Source organism: Staurois parvus, unplaced genomic scaffold, assembly GCF_062004578.1.
Source record: "Staurois parvus isolate SC_StPar_1 unplaced genomic scaffold, SC_StPar_1.0 ptg000090l, whole genome shotgun sequence".
NCBI lineage: Eukaryota > Metazoa > Chordata > Amphibia > Anura > Ranidae > Staurois > Staurois parvus.
Window position 1 is genome coordinate 24,896,368 of NW_028317886.1, and position 23,951 is coordinate 24,920,318.

The following is a 23,951-nucleotide window of genomic DNA, read 5'->3' on the forward strand; positions in this document are numbered from 1 at the left end:
TCAGACCATTGTTTGTGAGTATACATCTGCTACTTTGTATGATTAAAGTTTATATTGTGGTAATGCGCAAGGATTGTGCGCCCCTTTTCTTTTCTTATTTTTTTTGTGCCGTATTGAGCTACCCCAGCCCTTAAGGGGCTGCACAGCACTGCCTCATTGGTTCGAATGCTAAGGTCTACGAAGATCCTTCCACATATGCCATATCCGGTCCTTTGAGCGCAACAGGTTTTTTTTTCTTCTCGGTGATAAAAACTTTCATAATGTAGTGGCTAGGGATAAGTAAACTTGTCAACATTTGCCTTACCCTGAATTTTGCATGTCCATCAATAAATTCACCAATCTAGAACTTTAAATGCAAATTACGCTGAAGTTAATGGGAAGGGCAGTAAATTCCGATGGTCATTTGTGATGGGGCTTTACCCCAGAATTTTTTTTTTTTTTAAATGCCCTTTAATTTTTTTACCACATTCAACTGGAGTTCTAAAGCCACAATGTACATTTGTAATACACATCAATGTGCTTTATGTATGTGCATATTTTTAGCAACTGTATGCCTATACTGTAGAATGCCCATTCTCCTAGATTGTAAGCTCCAAGCAGCAGGGCCCTACTATCCCTCTTGTATTGAACTGTATTGTTGCTGTATTGTCTCCCGTTATATTGTATAACGCTGAGCAAACTGTTGGCGCTATATAAATCCTGTATAATAATAATATAGTAATACTGCTGCTTTTTAAATGGACCCCTATGTATTCAGTGCCAATATTGTTGCTTGTATGTAAAGAAACAGTAAATAGATAATACTTCTAAACGATTGGACAGTAACAGAAGTATACTCTGCTGATTACTACTAATAATAAGGTTACATATTTTCATTTCTTTGTATTCCAGACAGTTTTAATCTTCCTATGAAAACACATATAGCTCTCTTCCTAAGTTCCAGGAACACCATGCTTTGAAGATGTGAGAAAATGACATATATATGGATGGTAGGTGATTTATCTGACATGTGTTTTAGTCCCAAGCAATAATATTTTTATTGCTTAAAATTCTTGACAGACATCATCTTGAAACTGAAGCAAATGTAAAGTTCAAGTTCCTAGGTATACTGTTACGGAAAGACCTGGGACACAGATATCCAAAATCCAAAAGATTTACTAAAATCTGCATATTTTTATTTAGATTTTCACTGGTGGTAAGAACAGAATGGAATGGTTTTATCTGCCCATCAGAACATATAAGATGATTTTTTTAAGACTATTGTAGACACTAATTATAGATATTAGAATGATGTAAATGATCCCTCCATTCACTTACAAATCCTCCAATGTAACTCACTCCAGTAAGTACAATACCCCCTGCTCATGGTCATCTTTCTTTGTCTTTCTTATTACACTCCACTCTCCTGATATATAAACAAACACTTAAGTTTGTTGACTAAGCAGAAGAGGTTGTAATAAAAAATACAAAGAGAAAATCATGAGTAGAGAGTTTATAACAAATAATTGTATAAATTTGGGGGTATGCACTCAAGTAAATGTTTATGCAGGTTGATGAGGGATTAGCCAGGTATCCCTGGTGCATCCTGATCACTAGTTCCTAAATGGGTGATCAGTAAGGAGTGTGTGGTTCAACAGAGCTAAAAACAAGAACCAGTAGGTTCAAGCACCTTTATTTATTTTCTAAGGTGTCTTGGGAGTTTTCAAATACAGAATTTTCTATAGGCAAATGCAAATATTAAGCTCCAAAGTCAGAGCCAAGGCACACAACTCTTATAAAGCAAGACCCTCTGCTGGTTTATGATGTTGAGGGCATAGTGCTGAGGGCATGGCAGAGCTCCAATCTAGTTCTGGTTTTATGGCATAGCTTACATACTGGTTCTCTGGTGGCTACACATAGCTGAATAGCTTTACTAGATTTACTGTAAGTATTGTTAGTAACACTTGAGAGAGGATACGGAAGGAATTACTAGCGTGCATTAAGCACTTCAAACGAATTATAATATCTCAGTACAAGGGGATGCTCACTGAGATCAACTTATTTTTTGCAAAGAGATTAAAATTGAAAAAAAAATCTTATGTGCAGGGGCGGACTGACAACTCATGGGGCCCCCCGGGCAATAGGGGATCATGGGGCCCGTGTCCTTGCCCAAACTCAAAAAAGCCTATAAAAAGGTACCAGGGGCATCTCATGGGGCCCCCTATTGACCCCGGGCCCTCAGGCAGTGCCAGGGTTTCCAAATGGTCAGTCCGCCCCTGCTAACGTGTACCTGGTTTGTCAGCTGAGCTGTGGTGAAAATCACTAAAAATCCCAGCAACACGATTTAGTGAGACATATCCCTATTTAAGTCACGTTAAAATTCTACTGCTCTATACTGAGCTATTGTAGTAGTAGTTTAATCCAGCTTTACCAACACCTATATAATACAGTTGTGACCATAAGTGTATATACCCTTGGCAAAATTTGTAAAATATTAGCCATTTTCCCTGCACCATTGCGAAAGTACAGCTACCGTGAAGCATGGAGTTGGATCTCTTCTGTTATGGGGGTGTGTGCACTACAATGGCACAGGGAATTTAGTTAAAATTGAAGCCAAGATGCATGCAGAATATTAGCAGAAAATATGAAAGGAAAATTTGCAACCATCAAGCTGTGCATGGAGAGCACTTGGACTTTCCAAGATGGCAATGTTTTGCAACATAAAACTAAGATAACCCTATACTGCAGTGACTGTAGCATAAAAAAATTATGGTTCTGGAGAGACCATCACAATCTCTTAACCCCACTTTGGGGATATCTCAAACATACAGTTCATATTAGACAACCCAAAAATTTACAGTACCTGGAGACATTTTGCCTTGACGAATGAGCAACTAGACCATTTATTAAAATTAAGAGCCCATTCATAAATATCACAAAATACTGTAAGGCATCATTGATGCTGAAAAGGGGCAAATACACAAAACTAAAGACTAAGAGTGTGCAAACTTTTGAACAGTACCATTTTTATTATTTTGCTTTAAGGATATAGTTTGATAAATTACTGTGCTATTCTGCAACGCCTAATAGTTTACCAAAAATTGCATTAAAATTATATAACGTATAATATGTGTTTGGTCTGATCACTCATATTCCAAATCTTATAGAGTTTTTTAGAGGCATGTAAGCTTATACCCCAATTGCATATCCCCTTCTGAGGTTGTGTCTTGCGTGGTTTGTTTTTCTAATATAAGGCTCCATGTACACGGGACGTTTGGAAAACACTTCTGAACAATGGAAACTGGCTGCTGGAAAAGTCTGTTTAGCCACGTTTGCATACTGCGTTTATGCGTGTTTATGAGCGTTTGTGTTTAGAAGCGGTTTTTTAAAGATAACCTCAGAAGACCTTCCAAAATGCCCAGAATGCACTGAAAAACAGTAAAAAAGTAAACTATTTCAGACATTTTTAGAGAAATAGAGAGAGCAGAAGCAGAGAGAGCAGTATTTGTTGAGATTAGCTGTCTTTTTTTTTGTGGTGTTTGGATGTGTTCCAGCTCGTTTCTGTGCAGGAATTACTGCAGCCGTGTCTAACATATTTTCTGTCATGCGAAACCTCAAATTATGGTGTACCAGGTTCATTTGAGTACTGGGAAAATGCTTTGCATGCATTTTTCATGATGAAAAAAGGCTCTGGACAGCATCTGTAGACGGAAGATTTAAAAAAAAATTTCCAAACGCAAACACTTATAAACGCGGTTAGCCACGTTTACAATCGTTTGAATCGCTGATAAAATCTACTCCTGAATGCAAGTTTGTTGCGTTAAAAAAAAAGACTGTAAACTCAATGGCCTGTAAATGACTGTAAATGACATAGTGTACATGGACACATAGGAAACATTAGGGAGAGTTCAGGGGCTGTTGAAAAATATGCAGAAAAGCTCCTAAACGTGAGTTTATCAGCTGCAGTGTACATGGAGCCTAAGACTAATTCCTAGCAAGAATGAGCAATCTGCTTGTTGTTGAGATCTAATGAATGTATTAATTAAAGGACTACTAACAGGTTATATTTACTGTGACTGCTAACTTTTCTCTTCTAAAATGCCAGTAGTCTGTAATTTTTTTTCCTCTGACCATGAACCAGTAGGCTGATTAGGAGCATGTACTACTAAACTTTTTCATTGAATTTATGCCTGTTTTGGGTCAGTGATTCAGAAAGTTATGATGTCAGAGACAGATAGGCAACTAGCGCTTTTAGAAGAATGTCAGCAATGGCCAGCTGCATATTTCTTTCAGTACAGTTCCTCTTTTATATATGCTAATATAAGCAATGTCTGTGGTGGAGGAGAAAGGTATTAAAAGTAACATGTGACCTCTTTCATTCCTTCTGAGCCACTGACCCAGCAACTAGTATTGTTAGAGGTAAGCACAGGTTTACTTAAAGGTAGCCGCTTGTGGAGTACATGGTCTTGTGGACATATGAGTACGCAGCAGGAGCGGTTTACTGTTCTGATCTCCAGTCAGGATGTATGAGATACTCTGCTCTGTATGGCCTGCAGACAGGAAGGGATGTAGTCTTGTCTTCTGATGTCTGGGATTGGTGATCCATAGACAATGTGCTCAGCAACTTCTCCAGTGCTGTAGTTTCTGCAATAAAGAGTTTTATTAGTGGCACATTACATGTACAGATATATGGGTTGGTTTTTGATGCAATATCAAGGTAAGCCACAACATAAACTGATATGTTAGAAGCAAGGGTATGTGTTAGAATTATCACTAGGTTGTATTTATGTTCATAACATTTTAGAGCTTATACAGGCCTTTGATGTGATTCCTACAGCATGGTAGTTATTACCATAATATCATTTACCTTGTATTCCAGCCTTCAGTAGCCACTGTTGTGCTGAGGATTTGAATTCAGGTTTCACTTTCTCTGATAACCTCTGTTGTTGGGAAAAGAAAAATTTGTGGCTGTGGATATGTGGAACTGTTTCGGCTAACACATTTTATAAAGCTTTTTAAAGCAGACATTCAGATAAAACAAAAAGAAAACATGAAAAATGATTTTGAGAAACATTTTCTTTGTTTTTGGATGGTCATTCCTACATTGGATTCTTTGGATTCTAGACTCTAACTAGCCATCAATCACAGTGGAATTACATCTAACAATAAACCACCCCCCATTCATAAAATACTTTGTTTAAAAATATCCTATAAATCATACCTTAATTCTACATAGAATTAATTATGTAGACCTTAAGTCTACATAAACTCCTGACATCACTAAAGGCTCAATACCTTCATGCATTCTATACTTGAAGGTAAAAAAAACCTTCTGTGTGCAGAACCCAACCCCCTAATACTTACCTGAGCCTCATCTCAATCCAACGATATGCATGTAAGCAGCGGCTCTCCATGGACTCTTCCATGGCTGAGACAGCAGCTGGAGCCATTGGCTCCCACTACTGTCAATCACAGTCAGTGAGCCAATTAGGAGAGAGTGGGGTGTGGGGCCATTAGTGCTATCGGGGGGACCTGAGAAAAGGAGAATTGGGGCTGCTCTGTGCAAAACCACTGCACAGAGAAGGTAAGTATGACAGGTTTGTTATTTAAAAAAAAAACCTGCTTTTAATATCACTTTAAATTGATTGGGAGAAAGGCAGTTCTGACACAAGCATATGCCTGTTTATAAGAACCATAACTTTGTAAATATGCTCAGAAAACAAATGATAATAGAAGCCTAAGCCGCATGAGAAAACATGTTTGCACAATCAAGAACTTGAATGCTACTTTGAGGGCACCAGGATTTTCATCTATCAGCCTGCACTGTAGCCAAGTATGTTCAGAAGATGGTCACCATGAAAAATGGACAATGAAGACACGTGTCTTCTGGAGAAAACTTGAACAACAATATTTGTAAATCTAGGTATTTTAATACTTCAAGAAAATACTAAGACATTAGGGAAGTGGAGGGGAGAGGGAGGGCCCTGGAGTGTTCTTTGGTGAAAGAAAACTGCCAGCATTCAACATCCAGTGGATGAGGGTTATGTGGCCTACCATTTCTGCTTCTGGTTACATAAGTTCAAATTGAAGCACTCTGGAACCTGTGACAGATATAAACTTCAGCAAAAAGAAGTAAAGCATAACTCCAGCCAAAAGCAACAACATAAGAATGAATAGCCCATTAAAGGTGAAATAATAAAAGCAAGTTTTGCTATAATATTCACCTTCAATCCAGAGACTTCCCCTGCAGTACTTGTTTCTACCACTAGATGTCCTCAGTCTGATGACCAACATTATTCAACCCACTAAAGCCTAGTAGACTTGATCAGAAAATCGTACGAAAAATTGTTAGTACACAGCTTTCGTCCCAAAGGGACAAGCACGAACATTTTTCTTGCACGTTACCAGATCATACAATTTTTGTTTGATCAGTACAGTTTTTGTCCAAAAATACAATACATTACATCGCTTCCGAATTTTTTTCTCTCGTACAAGAATTTTTGTAACTTTAGTAACCTCTTCATTTTCAACATGAGACTAGCATGCCAAAACAAAAGGAACGATCATTCGTCCAATACTCCCATCGTATGTACGGGGCTTTACTCTGAGCCCAGGTTGCCCTGGATCTGTCCCCAATCTGTGAATGGACAGTGATACTGGTAGCTATTTCCAGCTCAGACCAAATGCATAGACAGTGCTAAAAGCCTTGTTTCCTACTCTGTCAGGTCATACCACATTGTTGTGATGCAAAAACACACCACAATACCACTGTGGTAAGTAAATTGTTTTAGAATATCACTTATGACATTTCAATAAAGTTTTGCAAAAAAAAAAAAGAAAAGAGGAACCCATCCGATCTGCCAGGATCCTAGGGCTTCTAGATGACACTCCATATGTTAGCAGAGAACAAGGACAGTTTTGTGCTAATAAAGATTGTTCGAACATCTGCTACATGGGTTCAAAGGAATTACATAAATTATTTATATATATGCATAGCACATGATCAGTCAAATCTCTTGCCATGGTTATAAAACACTTTTGCTGACGAAATTCACCCAAATGTTTGATTTGGTCTCTTCTGCTAGTGCTAACTACATATCTGCATTACTTACTGTTCAATGGGAAATCAAGGTCTCAGTGACATTTATTATATTTTTAAAATTCCAAAAATGACAGTGGCTGGCCTGGTCAGTTTTTCAGATTTACAAATTTCAATTTCCAAACAATTGATTTTAGGAGTATTATTCCTTTACCTGATAGAGAGTGTTCCTACTTTCCTCTGTGTTTAGGATCTCTTCTTGTTTCGAACTTACAAATGTTATCATTTTCTTGATAGCATCACAATCTGGATTATTGATCAGAATAAACAAATACATTTGAGAATGAATAAGTCAATATGTTATTCAGCAAATTTGCAGCTGTGCGCTTTTAGACATGTTTTATATCAATAAAATATATCCATTTATATGTATTACTTTTGTGTAATGATTTTGGCTCTTTTAAAGTCCCATCACTATCATATTCCATTTTTTAGGCTTTTTGTAATAAATGAAACAGAGGAAAACATGAACAAGAATCCAAGGATTCACATGCTGAATGAAAACACACCACTTTTCACCCTAGAAGTGAGGTGGGCAAAAACGGACAGTAAATGTTCCTTGTAAACAGGGCATAAAGTGTCACTAAACTCAGGACCCTGCATTCACTTTATCTGGTCTTTCACAGTACACACAACATGGAAATGCAATTATTTTAGTAAATATAAACTGCTAAATACCTTTTCTTATCAGCAGTTAGAGCAGTCTTGTGACTTCTATCAGTGTCCAGCAGAGCACTGGTTAAAGATTTTAGGAGGAGTCTTCATTTTCCTTTCACTGTCCTATGAGACTGCAGGACCCCTGACCCTCTGTCTGGACAATGCTGATTGGCCCTGTGCTGATCACATGCACTCTCCCAAGAAAAAAAAGCTCTCTTGCAATACACACCAAACTGAGCATGTGCAGCTTGCCCCCAAGGCTCTGTTCTATCAGGAGAGTCAGGGAGAGTGGAATAAGGGAAGAATCAGAGAAGTCAGGATCAAACAACCTTTTTACACAATGAAGAGGATTAACCCCTTAGTTTCCACAGTGAGTATAACAAGCATGCTTTACTGCATATACAGGCTGATTTCACTGTTGTGGATTTAGTAACACTTTAACAGACCAAATATAGCCACTAATCATCCAATCCATCCTTGTAGGTGGCATTATTCACTATATAAAGTTTAAATTTAAAAAAAAAAAAGTTTTCCTGGTTTCCAAATGTTTAAATACTTGTTACCTTTATCACTTGCAAGTTTTAGCCAAGCACGAGCTGCTGCATTGGAATCTGTATCATGGAAAATATGGACCTATGGAAAACATTATTGGAGAAAGCTAGAAACTAGAGCAAAGCCAATTCGGGTACATTTTGCAAAAATATGTTTTGTTCTTTGTCACACTTTGAACTGTACAAGGTTAAGAAAGGCCTGTGTTCCACAAAGCAATTGGCAATTTACTGCTGGACAAATAATTTAGGGCCCGTTCACACATAGACCAGTGACCAGTCACTTTTCAACACTGGAAGAACGCCAGTCACCGCAAGGGCACATAGAAAACAATTGTTTTCCATGTGCCCTATTCACACTGCTATGCTGTCTGGAGGTATGGTGCAGTGAGCTGCAATAAATGAAGACATGCTGCAATTTATCCCAGCTCACAGGAAGGTACTATATGTCCCTGCACAGCAGTGCTACTCGTTGTGCTGCTGTGCGGTGACAAGAATGACCTATCCCTTTGAGCACTTCACATACAGTTAACATAAAAAGAGAACTATGTGATGCGCTAAAACACACTTTCCACCACCCCATGCTGCTCCTCACTGCAGCCCAAAACTGACAACTGCCCAAACACTAGACCGGAGTGTTTAGCATGCTGGCAGCGTGGAGGGCCCTTGTATAGGTGAACAGTTGTAAGTTTAGAATGCAGGCCATGCATGGGTCGAATTCTGAATGGATTTTCTTCAGAAAATCTGAAATTTTGTAATCTAATGGTGCCGCCATTGATATTGAAATTCGACCAACCAAGCCTTCAATTTCACCTCATGAAGAAAATAATTTTCTTGGCCTGGAATCTTCTTTTCTTTCCAGGTCACAGTTCGTGCTCATTTGTTTTTCGATTATATTTCTTGCACAATTCTCCCATCATTGATTAGAAATTCAATTGTTTTTCAAAAAATTTCCAACATGCCTGATCACTCCAATTCGATGGCCGATGCTGTGGCCCACTAATGGTGTGAAATTTGAACAAAAACTTAGTTATGATTTTCGAAAGAACATTTTCAGAATTCGACCTATCTATGGCCTGCATAAGTCATAGCAACCAATAAAAATCCATATTAAACTGTTATGAATTTCGCAGAGTGTATTCTGATTGGTTGTTATGTGTTATTGCAGTAAAGAATTTGCATCTTATAAAAAGAACACTTTATTGAGATAGGGTAGTGTCAGGCATTAGAAATAGACCACTGATTGGCCAATCAGTGATCACATGCAAAGTAGTAAGCAAGATGTCACTTGTGACATCATTGCTTACTACGTGTGAAATCTGTGAATGATCACAGAGGTCACATGGTACAAGGCTATTCACAACAGCCTTGTACCATGTGACAAGCTGTGACCAATCACAGCTCACTCAGTAGTTCTCAATGGCTGCAAGAATGCAGACAGAGAGAAAGAGAAATGATTGCTTTTGCATCCTATATGGGTGTAAAAGCAATCAGTGTAAAAAAAAAATAAAAATCTTCATCACCCCCCAAAAGTAGTACAGTGTCACCATGGTGACACTGTACTGCTAGGGTGACAGTATGTAAAAAATAAAATAAAAAAAAGTTTATAAATTAAAATTTTTGGTTATAAACTAAGTTGGCTTATTTTTTTTTTTTACTAAAAAAATAACAGAATAAAATTTGGCCAAGATTTATGATGACATATTATTTATTTGCAAAATTTTATAAGAAAAACACTTTTTTTCAAAATTTTTGGACATTTCCATTTACATAGCAAAAAAAAAAAAAAAATCCCAGCAGTGAATAAATACCACCAAAATAAAGTTTTATCTGTCTCAAAAAAATGGTAAAAAGGTTCATATGGGTACAGTGTTGCATGACCGCGCAATTGTCATTCAAAGTGTGATAGCACTGAAAGCTGAAAATTGCCCTGATCAGGAAGGGGGTAAAAGTGTCCGGACTGGAAGTGGTTAAAGCAATATGTTCTACAGATTAATAACAAGAATATGTTTGTAACTAAACATCTGCTGAAGGCTGATTCAGTTTTAGTGAAGTACTTAGATTCCATAGTATAATGATGACAAGCCTGCTTGAAATGAAGGATTTGAAGGTCAAGGAAGATGCACTAGAAAGAACAACTTAACCACTTGAGCCCCAGAGGATTTACCCCCCTTAATGACCAGGCCTTTTTTTGCTGTTTGGCGCTGCACTAATTCAAATGATAATTGCGCGGTCATGCAATGCTGTACCCAAACGAAATTTATGATCTTTTTTTCACACAAATAGAGCTTTCTTTTGGTGGTATTTTATCACCTGTGCACTTTTTATTTTTTGCGCTATAAACAAAAAAACCACAAAAAGTTTGAAAAAAAACAATATTTTCTACTTTCAGCTATAAAAAATATATCGTAAACTCAAAGTTAGTCATAAATTTAAGCCAAAATGTATTCTGCTACATGTTTTTGTTAAAAAAAATCCCAATAAGTGTATATTGATTGCTTTGTGTGAAAGTTATAGCGTCTACAAACTATGGTATAGATCAGGGGTGGGCAAACTTTTTGACTTGAGGGCCGCAATGGGTTCATATATTGGACCCGGGGGCCGGACCAAGAGTAGATGAATGATGTGTATGTGTCATCCATAGTAAGTATAGTAATATTCCCCCATAGTAAGCATAGTAATAAATCCCCCATATAGTAATTCATCCCCCATAGTAATTCATCCCCCATATAGTAATTCATCCCCCCATATAGTAATTCATCCCCCATAGTAATTCATCCCCCATATAGTAATTCATCCCCCATAGTAATTCATCCCCCATATAGTAATTCATCCCCCATAGTAATTCATCCCCCATAGTAATTCATCCCCCATAGTAATTCATCCCCCATAGTAATTCATCCCCATAGTAATTCATCCCCCATATAGTAATTCATCCCCCATATAGTAATTCATCCCCATAGTAATTCATCCCCCATATAGTAATTAATCCCCCATATAGTAATTCATCCCCCATAGTAATTCATCCCCCATAGTAATTCATCCCCCATATAGTAATTAATCCCCCATATAGTAATTCATCCCCCATATAGTAATTCATCCCCCATAGTAATTCATCCCCCATATAGTAATTCATCCCCCATAGTAATTCATCCCCCATAGTAATTCATCCCCCATATAGTAATTCATCCCACATAGTAATTCATCCCCCATATAGTAATTCATCCCCCATATAGTAATTCATCCCCCATAGTAATTCATCCCCCATATAGTAATTCATCCCCCATATAGTAATTCATTCCCCATATTAATTCATCCCCCATATTAAGTCCCCAAGTCCCCCCTGTGTCAATTCACTTACCTTTGCTCCGCGCGTTCCTCTCGCCGTGTTCCCGCGTCGTTCCGGTGTAGCATGAAAATCTATGAGGATCTGTCCCTCTCGACGTATCTGCGCATGTGCCAGTTTCAGGCATTAGCAGCCGATCGGCGATCTCCGGCACATGCGCAGATACGTCGAGGGGGACAGATCCTCATAGGAGACAGATTTTCATGCTACACCGGTCTTCAGGGCGGACTGTGAGAGGAGCCTAGCGGGAGCCTAGCTCTGCGGGCCGGATTAAAAGGTCCGCCGGGCCGTATACGGCCCGCGGGCCGTAGTTTGCCCATTGCTGGTATAGATACTGTAATTTATGCCTTTTTTTGCTATACAGCGCTGCACTAATTCAAATGATAATTGCGCGGTCATGCAATGCTGTACCCAAACGAAATTTACGTCCTTTTTTTCACACAAATAGAGCTTTCTTTTGGTGGTATTTGATCACCTGTGCGCTTTTTATTTTTTGCGCTATAAACAAAAAAACCACGAAAATTTTGAAAAAAAACAATATTTTCTACTTTCAGCTATAAAAAATATATCGTAAACTCAAAGTTAGTCATAAATTTAAGCCAAAATGTATTCTGCTACATGTTTTTGGTAAAAAAAATCCCAATAAGTGTATATTGATTGCTTTGTGTGAAAGTAATAGCGTCTACAAACTATCGTATAGATGCTGTAATTTATGCCTTTTTTTGCTATACAGCGCTGCACTAATTCAAATAATTGCGCGGTCATGCAATTCTGTACCCAAACGAAATTTACGTCCTTTTTTCACACAAATAGAGCTTTCTTTTGATGGTATTTGATCACCTGTGCGCTTTTTATTTTTTGCGCTATAAACAAAAAAAACCACAAAAATTTTGAAAAAAAACAATATTTTCTACTTTCAGCTATAAAAAATATATCGTAAACTCAAAGTTAGTCATAAATTTAAGCCAAAATGTATTCTGCTACATGTTTTTGGTAAAAAAAATCCTGTGCATTAGCGGGCAAACTGGCGCTATCTAGGAGGGAGTCACCAGTGACACTAATACAGTGATCAGTAAAAATCTGTTCACTGTAATCAATGACACTGGTGACAGGGCAGTGAAGGGGTTAACTGGGGGGGGGCAATCAAGGGGTTAAATGGGATTTCTGGTGCACTAGCGGGCAAACTGGCGCTATCTGGGAGGGGCGCTAACACTATCGGAAGTCGCCAGCGACACTGATACAGTGATCAGTAAAAATCTGTTCACTGATCAATGACACTGGTGACAGGGCAGTGAAGGGGTCAACTCAGGGGGGGGCGATCAAGGGGTTAGACAGGATTATTGGTGCACTAGCGGGCAATCTGGCGCTATCAGGGAGGGGCGCTAACACTATCGGAAGTCGCCAGCGACACTGATACAGTGATCAGTAAAAATTGGTTCACTGATCAGTGACACTGGTGACAGGGCAGTGAAGGGGTTAACTGGGGGGGGGGGGGGCGATCAAGGGGTTAAGCGGGATTACTGGTGTACTGGCGGGCAAACTGGCGCTATCAGGGAGGGGCGCTAACACTATCGGAAGTCGCCTGCGACACTGATACAGTGATCAGTAAAAATCGGTTCACTGATCAGTGACACTGGTGACAGGGCAGTGAAGAGGTTAACTGGGGGGGGGGGGGATTAAGGGGTTAAATGGGATTACTGGTGTACTAGCGGGCAATCTGGCGCTATCTGGGAGGGGCGCTAACACTATCGGAAGTCGCCAGCGACACTGATACAGTGATCAGTAAAAATTGGTTCACTGATCAGTGACACTGGTGCCAGGGCAGTGAAGGGGTTAACTGGGGGGGGGGCGATCAAGGGGTTAAACGGGATTACTGGTGTACTAGCGGGCAAACTGGCGCTATCTGGGAGGGGCGCTAACACTATCGGAAGTCGCCAGCGACACTGATACAGTGATCAGTAAAAATTGGTTCACTGATCAGTGACACTGGTGACAGGGCAGTGAAGGGGTTAACTGGAGGGGGGGGGGGCGATCAAGGGGTTAAACGGGATTACTGGTGTACTGGCGGGCAAACTGGCGCTATCTGGGAGGGGCGCTAACTCGCCAGCGACACTGATCAGTAAAAATCGCTTCACTGATCAGTGACACTGGTGACAGGGCAGTGAAGGGTTAACTGGGGGGGGGGGGCGATCAGGGGGTTAAATGTGTCCTAGAGTGTTCTAACTGTAGTGTAGTGCTTGTGTACTCACTTTTTGGATGTCTTCTTCTCTGTCTGGAACGGAATGTGTCCAGGCAGAGAAGAATGACATCATATCCTGCCCTGTGTATTTGTCAACACAGGACAGGATAGGACAGGGACCGATCATGTGATTTCAGCCAGAAATCACTGGCTGAAATCTAATGATTGATCCCTCCTGGATCAAATCGTGTCACCCGCGGGTCGGCGGGAGCGCTCGCGCGCGCCCCCTGCCGGCGAAAGTGTCGGGAGCGCGGAACCTGTTTTAAAACGTGGTTTTGCGTTCCACTGCCGCCCTGCACACGTATATACACAGTGGCAGGGCGGCAAGCGGTTAATATTTAGGAACATAGAATATATCAAAAGGCACAGTTCTGGTTAGTTAGGATATTAGCATAAATATACAATAAAGCCTGCTTTCAAGATTGGCTCTTCTGTACTATACCTGGTTGTTGTCTTCATAGAGCGCCCTTCTCGGGTCTTTATGTACATTTCCAGTGTTGATTTTTCCTGCAGATTGTAATCATAAAATAATCTCATCAAATAGCCATTGATCAATTAAATATTATAAAATAATAACACATACAGAATTAATAATGTGGATGTCTTGGTACATATGATCGTTCAAACTAACATCCTACACCATGCCTATTACAGGCGCCTTTACAAAGTTCTTACTGCATTGCTGCAAGTGAGCCACTGAATTGTGATCAGATTTGTTGGTAGAAAGCAGGTAGTCAGGAAGATATAGATCTTTATTAAATGTTTAGGTACAAAAGGAGGAGAACAATTTCTCCAGCAAATAATGGGTAACTGTGTACAATGGAATGCACAGTAGGTAGATGCACATTTGTACCTTTTTCTTTTGAAGTGTTTCCTTTCTTACAGTTGTAATATCCAGGCAGGTTATGTAGCGTGGTGACCAAAAATATCCTGTAATACACCAAAGAATAAGTATGTGTAATTATAGAAGTTCCAGCATGGAAGCACGCAAGTCCACATTCACACCGTGGCGTTTAGAATTGCGGGCAGAATCGGCAAGATTCAACAGTGTGTTCAGGTGACATTCATTTTAATGGCACCTAAAAATGCGATGCTGTGCTGACACGATTGTCGCACAATAAATCATGCTGCATTTGTGGCAAAGCTCCTGAACTTCTTTTGGCGACACGCTTTGCGCAATTCGGTTTGCTGCTTTGCATGCTGTTGTGCAATTTGTTATTTTAGCAAAGCATTTTGAAATTGCTGACAGAATTATAGCGATTCTGCCTGCGATTCAAAATGCCTTAGTGTGAATAGGGCCTAAGGGGCCTGTGTTGTTTAACTTTTGTAGGAATTGTCAGAACTTTAACTCTGAGAAAATAATCAGTATATAATATATGGGCAGCACAGTGGCTAAATGGTTAGCACTTCCGCCTGCCAGTACTAGGGTCGTTGGTTCAAATCCCAACCACAGCACCACCTCCCTGGAGTTTGCATGTTCTCCCTGTGCCTGCGTGGGTTTCCTCCGGGTACTCCAGCTTCCTCCCACACTCCAAAAACATGCTGGTAGGTTAATTGGATCCTGTCTAATTTGGCCCTAGTATGTGTATGTATGAATGTAAGTTAGGGACCTTAGATTGTAAGGCCCTTGAGGGTTAGGGACTGATGTGAATGTACAATATATATATATGTGTAAAGCACTGCGTAAATTCCCTACTAATTTTCATAAATCAACTGATAATCTGAGTTTTTTATTTGCGCTAATTTGAAGATGAAATAAAAAGCAATAATGTGCAAAAATATATATTTATTAATAATAAAAATCAGTGCAAAACAGTAATGAAATATAATAGGTGATGATAAATAATAAACAAATCAAAATAACGGTACAATGAACTACTCCAAAATAATGGTTAGAAATTCGAACCAGCAGTTATTTTCAAATATTAATGTAGGTAATTTTCAGTAACTCAGTAACATATAACAAAAATATGCAAATCAACTACGTGATCTCTCTACAACCAGATATTTAAAGCTCAAAGTGTACCTTGGCATGAATTGATTTAGAATACCATACAGAGGCCAATCCAATAAGCTTAGAATCTATCTGAGGTCAAGATCAACTGTTCCATTAAGCTGTCTACTTTGTCATATATACCCAGCTAAACCATTGACTAGAAGCTGAGATTAGCTTTGGGGATAGTTAACCACTTGCCGCCCAGCCTATGGTCAAATGATGGCAGGGTGAACACTTTGTCCCTTCGGGAGGGCGTCATATGTCGGCCCTCCCGGATTGTGCTTTGCGTGTGCCAGCAGGGCCACACTGCGGCAAGATCTGTCACCGGCCGTGTACCTCGGACACGGCCGATGACAGATCTGTGTACCTGTCCCGTTGCCAGTACCATGTGACCTGCTGTGACCAATCACAGCAGGCCACATGACAGTTGTATACAATGGATGGCTTCCTTTCATGCCATCCATTGTATACAAGTGTGTCTAGCTGTGCATGGTCACGGCGATCACATGCACAGGCTGCACTAATCACAGCCCATCTGTGTCATGTGATTAGCCGTGGCCAATCACAGCTAATCACAACAAAAAAAACTTTCATTTTTTTAATTTCTTCATTTTCCGAAAAATTATGACAAAAATTATTTCAACTTCATAAAACTTGCAATGCCTCTTATGAAATACGTCGGAACGTCTACTTTGCAAAAAGGGGTCATTTGGGGGATATCTGTACTGTTCTGACATTTTTGGGACTCAAGAAATTAGATTGGCTGTCAGTACTTCAGGATTGATCAATTTTTAGATATATCCCATAGTTTGTGAACTCTATAACTTTCCTACAGACTAAATAATAAATACTGATCTGGGTTATTTTCACCAAAGACATGCAGCAGAATACATTTTGGCCTAAATTTATGAAGAACAATTATTTATTTGCAAACTTTTATAACAGAAACAAAGAAAAACGTGGGGTTTTTTTTCACAATTTTCAGCCTTTTTTTGTTAATTTAGCAAAAAATAAAAACCCCAGTGGTGATTAAATACCACCAAAAGAAAGCTCTACAGTAGCTGTGTGAACAAAATGATAAACTTTTAGTTTGGGTAGTGTTACATGACCGCTCAATTGTCATTCAAAGTGTGAGAGCACTGAAACCTGAAAATTGTCCTGGGCAGGAAAGGGGTAAAAGCGCCCGGTATAGAAGTGGTTAAAATAAAATCTTTTCCCCAGAGAATTGAAATGAAATTAATTTATACTGCATTTAAAATTATTTCACATCAACTCCTGTGCTAACCATAACCATTAGCAGACTAAACAGTTTAGCTGGAGATATGTGAGTACAAGTTAGCTGAAGAAAATTAAAGTTATAGTTACCAATATGGAGTCTATGGTGTCAGTGATGTCAGATTTCAGTCAGTTCACTTCAGTGTGTGTCTGTCTGTTGTCCCTTGTCTCCTGTCTTCTCTTGTGATGTGTTGCCTGTCTCTGTCTGTCTCCTAATTTTATCCCTCCAAATAAACCTAGGTGGGCATAGCTCATCTCGCCTAATTATGACGTCACACGAGGTGTCATTTTCTTTCCTAATTGATTTCAATTTCCTGAAGGGGACAGTATAGAATTGGGAATGATTTTGATTTTCTTTGACATGCCTTCTGTAGCATGTCAAAGGTTGGCTATAATATCAGTTGGCTAGTAAGAAAACACTAAATTAAGAGATAACTGCTTTTCTGACAGGGTTGGTTCAGACAGACTGGTACCCATGTGAAAGCAAATAATGTATTACCTAAGTGATTCTGTAGAAAAAAAATCTACCTATACATCTAGATATTTGTTGAGATTTAGTACTGAGGTTTCTTATTATCTCACGTCTTCTGTGGAATGCAGACATTATAATATACTTAATTCAAACTGAATTATTTATAATGTTGAAAACATAATATCCACAATATACCAATACGTATTCATTGTTAAAACCAATTAATATAGATTGAATATAGTATTATAAAACCTGAATTACTTAAGTAAGCAAGTATTCACTTCATGCAATACTAATGATAATACAATTGACATTTTTGGTTAAAATATTCCTGTCAAAAAATAATAACACCATATGTAATGTAAAGTTTAATATGCACTCTTTTTCCAGAGGTTCATGGAGAAGAAAACATCATTGTGAACAGTTCTTTTGTCCTTTATTCAATCTAGACATGGACATCCATTAATCTTACAACTTGGTATCATGTCCAGTCTTTATCTTGTAGCTGTTTGGTACCACTATACCCCCCCCCCCAAATGTATAAACTGGGAGCAAAAGCTGCAACAACCTTGGAATGCTTTTAGAATCTGTGTTCAGAAACCATGAATACTAATAGAATACACCAAACAAAATGGTTTCTAGCATGCCCACGTAGGGATATGTTCAGGCCTTCCAGTTTAATTATGTGGGCCCAGAATATCCATCAGAATGCAAGCTTAGAGCAGGTCAAATACAGGTCATAAATGGATCCATTGTCTGAATTCTGAATGATCTCAGAAGTGTCTCAAACTGTCATCGGGACAAGCCCAAAGCCTGACAACTGTCAGAGCCTGGAATCGAACCTGGGCCTTCTGCGGTGAGAGACAGTGTTTCTTCTCGCTGAGCCACCTGGAATGCTGGACAGCTCCCTTGACAATTCTTTGGATGATCCTGCCTTTGCCCTGTTTTGTCTTGAACCTTGAACTCCTTGCTCCTCCCATGAACTTCCTATAAAAGCCATGTCTCTGCACTTCCTGGTTGCCAGATTATTGTGCCTTACCAGCCAATATCCCGCTTACTGTTCCTGCTGCTGTCTTCATCTACGTTACCGACCTTTGGCTTGCTACTGACTACGATTCTGCCTCATCCTATCTACTACCATTGGTGACCGACCCTTGGCTTGTGACTGACTCCGCTTCTGTTTGATCCCTGAACTGTTTGATCCGCTTTTGGTTTCCAGCCTACTCATTCCCTGGTGGGGTGATCCTGAGATCTGCGACCTGGCATTCACACGCAGCCAAATCCATCTCCACCATTAGGAGCTCTGGGGAAGACCGGTGGATGCTTAGACCCCGCACCTCAGGTGAGCCTGCGTCATTCCCAGGGTGGGCCGCTGGTGTACCTATCCTGCTGGTTTCAGGTAAGCCTTACAACTGCTGTAGCAACTGGTCTCTGAACCTGACCTTATATCGTGACAACAACACAGCACAACCAAGCTTTGTCTGGATATCCTTGCTTGCAGCACCTATGAAACCCTGCGAGAACCCACCTCAGGCCATCAGGTAGTAAAATTATCTTTGATATACAGTATCTATACACAAACACATACATGTATAATAGGCAGTTTTACATTAAAATGTGGACATATAGGCTTTGCTCTCAAATCCCATAGCACAGCGCTTAGGCAAATCATAGAGGGTAAGTAGAGCATTACTCTTCTGCTAATAATACGCCCGCTCACCTGTTATTTTGGGCAGTTGAAGCATGTGTGAATTTATTTGGCTGGATCAGCAGTACCTGGTGCACCCTCAAGGAGCAATGGACACCACGGGGTTTATTTACTAAAGCTGGAGAAGCCATAGTCCTGATAGTTTTCACAATATGACCATTTGTTTGCAACTCACGCCGCCTATTGACATTCATTAAAACTCCACTGTAGCCACCTCAAATATGAAGGGCAATTTCTAAACTGCAACTGTGCCTTCATTTTTAATATTTCAGAGACACTATGGGGTTTATTTACTAAAGCTGGAGAGTCCAAAATCAGACTTCCTTCTGCATAGAAACCAATCAGCTTCCAGGTTTCATTGCCAAAGCTTCATTGAACAAGCTGAGGTTAGAAGCTGATTGGTTTCTATGCAGAAGGGAGTCTGATTTTGGACTCTCCAGCTTTAGTAAATAAACCCCCACAAGTCTTATCGCATATGTAAACTCAAGAACAAAGACAAAATGTATTGTAGATGAGGTGGCTGCATTAGTTTTCTGTTTTAAGGCTTATTCCTTTATTTTTTTTACCTGACACTGGCAAATACTTCCTGTCCCTGGGTGGATACACTTACTCCCTCCACTGTATATATGGAAAGAGCAATTGGTTGTCACCCTAGGACAGGACTACAAAGACCTCTATCTTTCCTCTTCTCCAAATATAGAAGGGAGGGTTTTTGTAGTTCTTTTAGATAGCTGGGAACATTGCACCTAATAAGAATGCAGAACACAGAGAGAGAAAGTTACTGGCTGACAAAATTTCTGACAGGATCAGGGAAGGCATCAGCTCTGGATAAATCCAATTTTGAATTTTTCTTTTTTCTTGTGGTTTAGAAATAACAAAACACTATCTATGGTATGTTTAGCAGACCAAGAGAAACAGCACGGTAATAGTTAGATAGAAGAGAATGGATCATTGAGGAGAACACAACACTTAGTGAAGATCCTGTCTTTACCACAGGTAGCTGGATGGACCATGGCCTGGACAATCAAGAAGCAGGAAATTGCATAGATGTGGACATGACATCAAATGCCAACAGTCCAGAGAGCCCACAGTGGACTTTCTCTCTCAAATCTGACATTAGGGCAGATGATTGCCACTTATGTACTTCCTACCAAGTGTCAGGGTGCATTAAACCACCAATAAATTTATTAATGAGGCAGTTCTGTTCCTAAAATATTTCCCCCCACTCCCAATCCCCTTCTATGTCTGTTATTCATCTGACCATTGTCTCCTGCTCCCCTAATATCAGTTTTATTTGCAGGTGCATTAGGTTTCCCCTCGTATCTGGCTATGCAGTGTAACTGTAACATTTGGGAAATAGTCTGTGTAACGTTTCTGGACATATTACTGCTTCTAGGCACCTATTCTTGATACCTCCAAGAAAAGCTGTTGCAATATTGTAATATTTGTTGTTTTCACCTTTTAGTGGTGGAAGTGGTGAAGAAAGAGTTGATAGGTTTATCATAACTGGGAACTTTAAAAATGAATTCCAGGGATGATATATTTTGCATATTTACATTGCTCCAGCTTGGGATGCAAAGGGTTCTCTGATTGGACAAGGTAAAGATTGTGACATCACTGACCCCCTCTCAACACTTAGTTCTCATTGAGAAGAATGCTTGGCATTCTCTAAATGGCAGCTGTGTCAAGCTGGTCAATATGCAGCTGCTTGTCACAGCACCCAGAAGATCGTGGCCATCACTGTAGTAGCTCAGGCTTCCACAGTGATTTACAACTTACACAGAGGCCTATTAGGTATCACATAAGCAGGTGTAGCACCCTCTAGGTAGATAGGATTTTAGTGGTTAGTCATACGGTTATTAGAAGCCTGGAATGAGTCAACCTGGTAGTGAGACAATGAGGTTACCTCAACCAGGCTGGGAGGCTCTACAGGTCAGGGCTTCTGGAGCCCTCCCACCCTTCTAGAAACTGCTGGAACTTTCAGAGGAGGAGCGAAGGCCTGGCTTTGCATGTTTTTGGGAATCTGGCCAATCTCCAGGTAGGAGGCCTGACATGGTGACTAGGACAGGCCTTAAATGTGAGAGCCTGAACAGTAGGGGAGTTGTAGTTGGAACCAGGTGGAAGATGGACTGAATGAAGGTGCTGGAGCATGGAGCCTGGGAGGGGGCCTACCTACAGGCTGAAGCAGACAGAAGGATCTCTACTGCCCTACAATCTCCTAGGGAGGACAGCCTGTCAGCAGGGAAGGAGCCAGGCCAGCGTAAGGCCTGAAAGCTGCTGCAACCCACTAGGCTATAGGAAAAGGTACTTCTATAACCCCTGGGACACAGAAGTGAGAGGGCGGTCAGGTGCAATACCCAACAAGTTCTCATCTGTGACTGCTTCTCAGTAGATTCTGGATTCCTTTGCCCAGAGATACCCTCAAGACACCCGGGTAAATGAAGGAAAGTTTAATCTAGGATCTGTGGAGGTACACCAAAGGAGACTCAGGCCTCCTTCTCCTTATTAAGACTGTTGTTGATTCTGGTCCGCATTTTTGTAAATTTTTCTGCTAAGAAGTTGTCCTTACGTTTTACAGTTCCTTGGGCATCACATATACCCCAGGACCCTATCCAACTTGTTAACCCCTAATATAAACAACAAAAACAAGCTCAAGGACTGTTTTACTGACTCTGAGGGAAAGTGTGGAAAATACATGTTGCCTGGCTGTGCAGAGCTTAAGGCATGGGTGCTCAACCTGTGGCCCTCTAGCTGTTGCAGAACTACAAGTCCCATGAGGCATGACTCCCAAAGGCTAAGGCATGATGGGGCATGACAGTTCTGTAACAGCTGGAGGGTCACAGGTTGGGCACCCATGGCTTAGCAAAATCCAGTGGTCCTTAATGGGGTAGCGCTACACATGCTTACATTGGACCAAGGTGACCTAATGTAAATCTGCAAAATGTATCATCCTTGGAGTTAACTGTTTCTAAATCCAAAATATAATATATTGCAGCTCACCAGTCCTTAGAGGAAGTGGCCTCATTAGTTTTCTTTTTTTCAGGACTTCCTTTTCATTTGCTTTCACCTTGTAATTATCCTAATGACACATTTCCTGTCTCTTCATGTCCACACTTTTTTTCACTACTGTATCTATTACAGCCACCATGGTTGTCATCCAGGGTGGGCTTCAAATATGTCTGGTTTTGTTCATGTCAATTACATGGGGGATGAAGGGATTAGTAGTTTACAGAAGAGAGATTACAGTACACTTCACAAGAAGGGACAATAATACTGCATTCCTGCATCAATGGGTATTTTCTGTACTTGCTGAAAATGTTTTAGCCTGAAAAATTAAAACTAATGCAGTCACCACTGGTAACTGGTAATTTGCAACAGATCAACATTTTGTTCTTGGGTTTAGTTATCTTTGAACATGTCATCATTGGTTTCTATTCTAACATGTCTTGTTAGAATTTGCATGGAATGTTCACAATGCTCAACTAGTCTGGTGACAGTACCACCCTCCTTGGTATTCTAGTTCCTAGCTAGGCTAATGGCACGTAGAATTATAGCAGACTGATAACAGTCTTACTTATACCTAATCCTTGTTGCTTGTGATGCACATTGCACTGTGGGACCCCTTCTTAGTGTGAAAATGATTTTCTGCCTTTCTAAAACAGTACAAGCTGTCACACACATGCAACAGTGAAGGGTACACCTTACTCAGGCGGGTGAGGTTTGTTCATCCTTGTGGGTGAGCTGGGTCTCATAACCGGCTGACAGTTTTCATCCAGGTCCTTACTCCTGTATTCCCCAGCATACACGGTGGCACTTCTGGTTTTTCTCTTGGCCAGATGACTTTGCTGTAGCTGTGCTCTGTGTCTGATCTTCTCATATTCTGTCTGTACAGGAGTACTTTGACGATAGTCATGCCGAACAAATGACTGAAAATTGGCATTGTGGTAGACGGAATAGTTGGCCATGCTAGGAGGCTGAGAGAGCCAGTGGTGTCTACAGAGGATAGTCTAACAAATGTTTCCACTGTCACTATTCTTCCTTAGAATGTTCGGCTCTGTTGTCATTTGCTGCCAGGCAACTCTACTGCATGGTAATTGACACTTGTTACTTAGTGACAACTACATCAAAAGGGATACTGGAGCAAACACTACATATCAGTTAATAAGCAAAGGGAGAACTAAGTAGACGGGCTGAGCACAGACAGATAATTATTCATCTGCTATAAGTAAAATAAATGTCCCTTCCTGAAAAATAAAAAAAATTTTTAAGGTAAAATATATCAATAATACAAAGCCAAATATACAAGGATTTGAAATGAAACAACATGATAAGCTAGAAAAGCTACAATTTCTGGGGAAATTGTGTGAAGTGTTCTTGCCTCCACAAGTAGTCTACAACTGGAGTGGGCGGAGCAACTGGGTGGAGTGGCTTGAGTAACTGTTGTGTGGTCGGAGTGGCTGGAGTAACTGTGAAAAGGTTGGACTGGGCAGAGTAACTTTATGGAGTGGGCAGAGTAACTGTGTGGAGTGAGTAAAGATAGTAAACATTACGCTCACACACCTGGGTTCCTATGGCAACTACCTCTACACAAGGGCAGAGGAGCGGTTAAAAACAAACTGCTCCAACTTGCTC

The 23,951-nt window shown here is 40.1% G+C and overlaps 1 protein-coding gene across 1 annotated transcript; it reads right to left on the bottom strand.

Annotated features, from left to right (window-relative positions):
* Nucleotides 1-2,985: 2,985 nt before the first annotated feature.
* LOC149468309 (uncharacterized) lies at nucleotides 2,986-23,547 on the bottom strand. Its single transcript, XM_089670489.1, has 7 exons — nucleotides 23,025-23,547; nucleotides 14,722-14,798; nucleotides 14,311-14,375; nucleotides 8,299-8,368; nucleotides 7,233-7,324; nucleotides 4,847-4,919; nucleotides 2,986-4,623 (listed from the first exon to the last, which is right to left on the bottom strand). The coding sequence occupies exons 1-7, from the start codon at nucleotides 23,282-23,284 to the stop codon at nucleotides 4,478-4,480; spliced, it is 783 nt and encodes a 260-aa protein (XP_089526615.1). The 5' UTR covers nucleotides 23,285-23,547; the 3' UTR covers nucleotides 2,986-4,477.
* Between the last annotated feature and the right edge of the window lie 404 nt (nucleotides 23,548-23,951).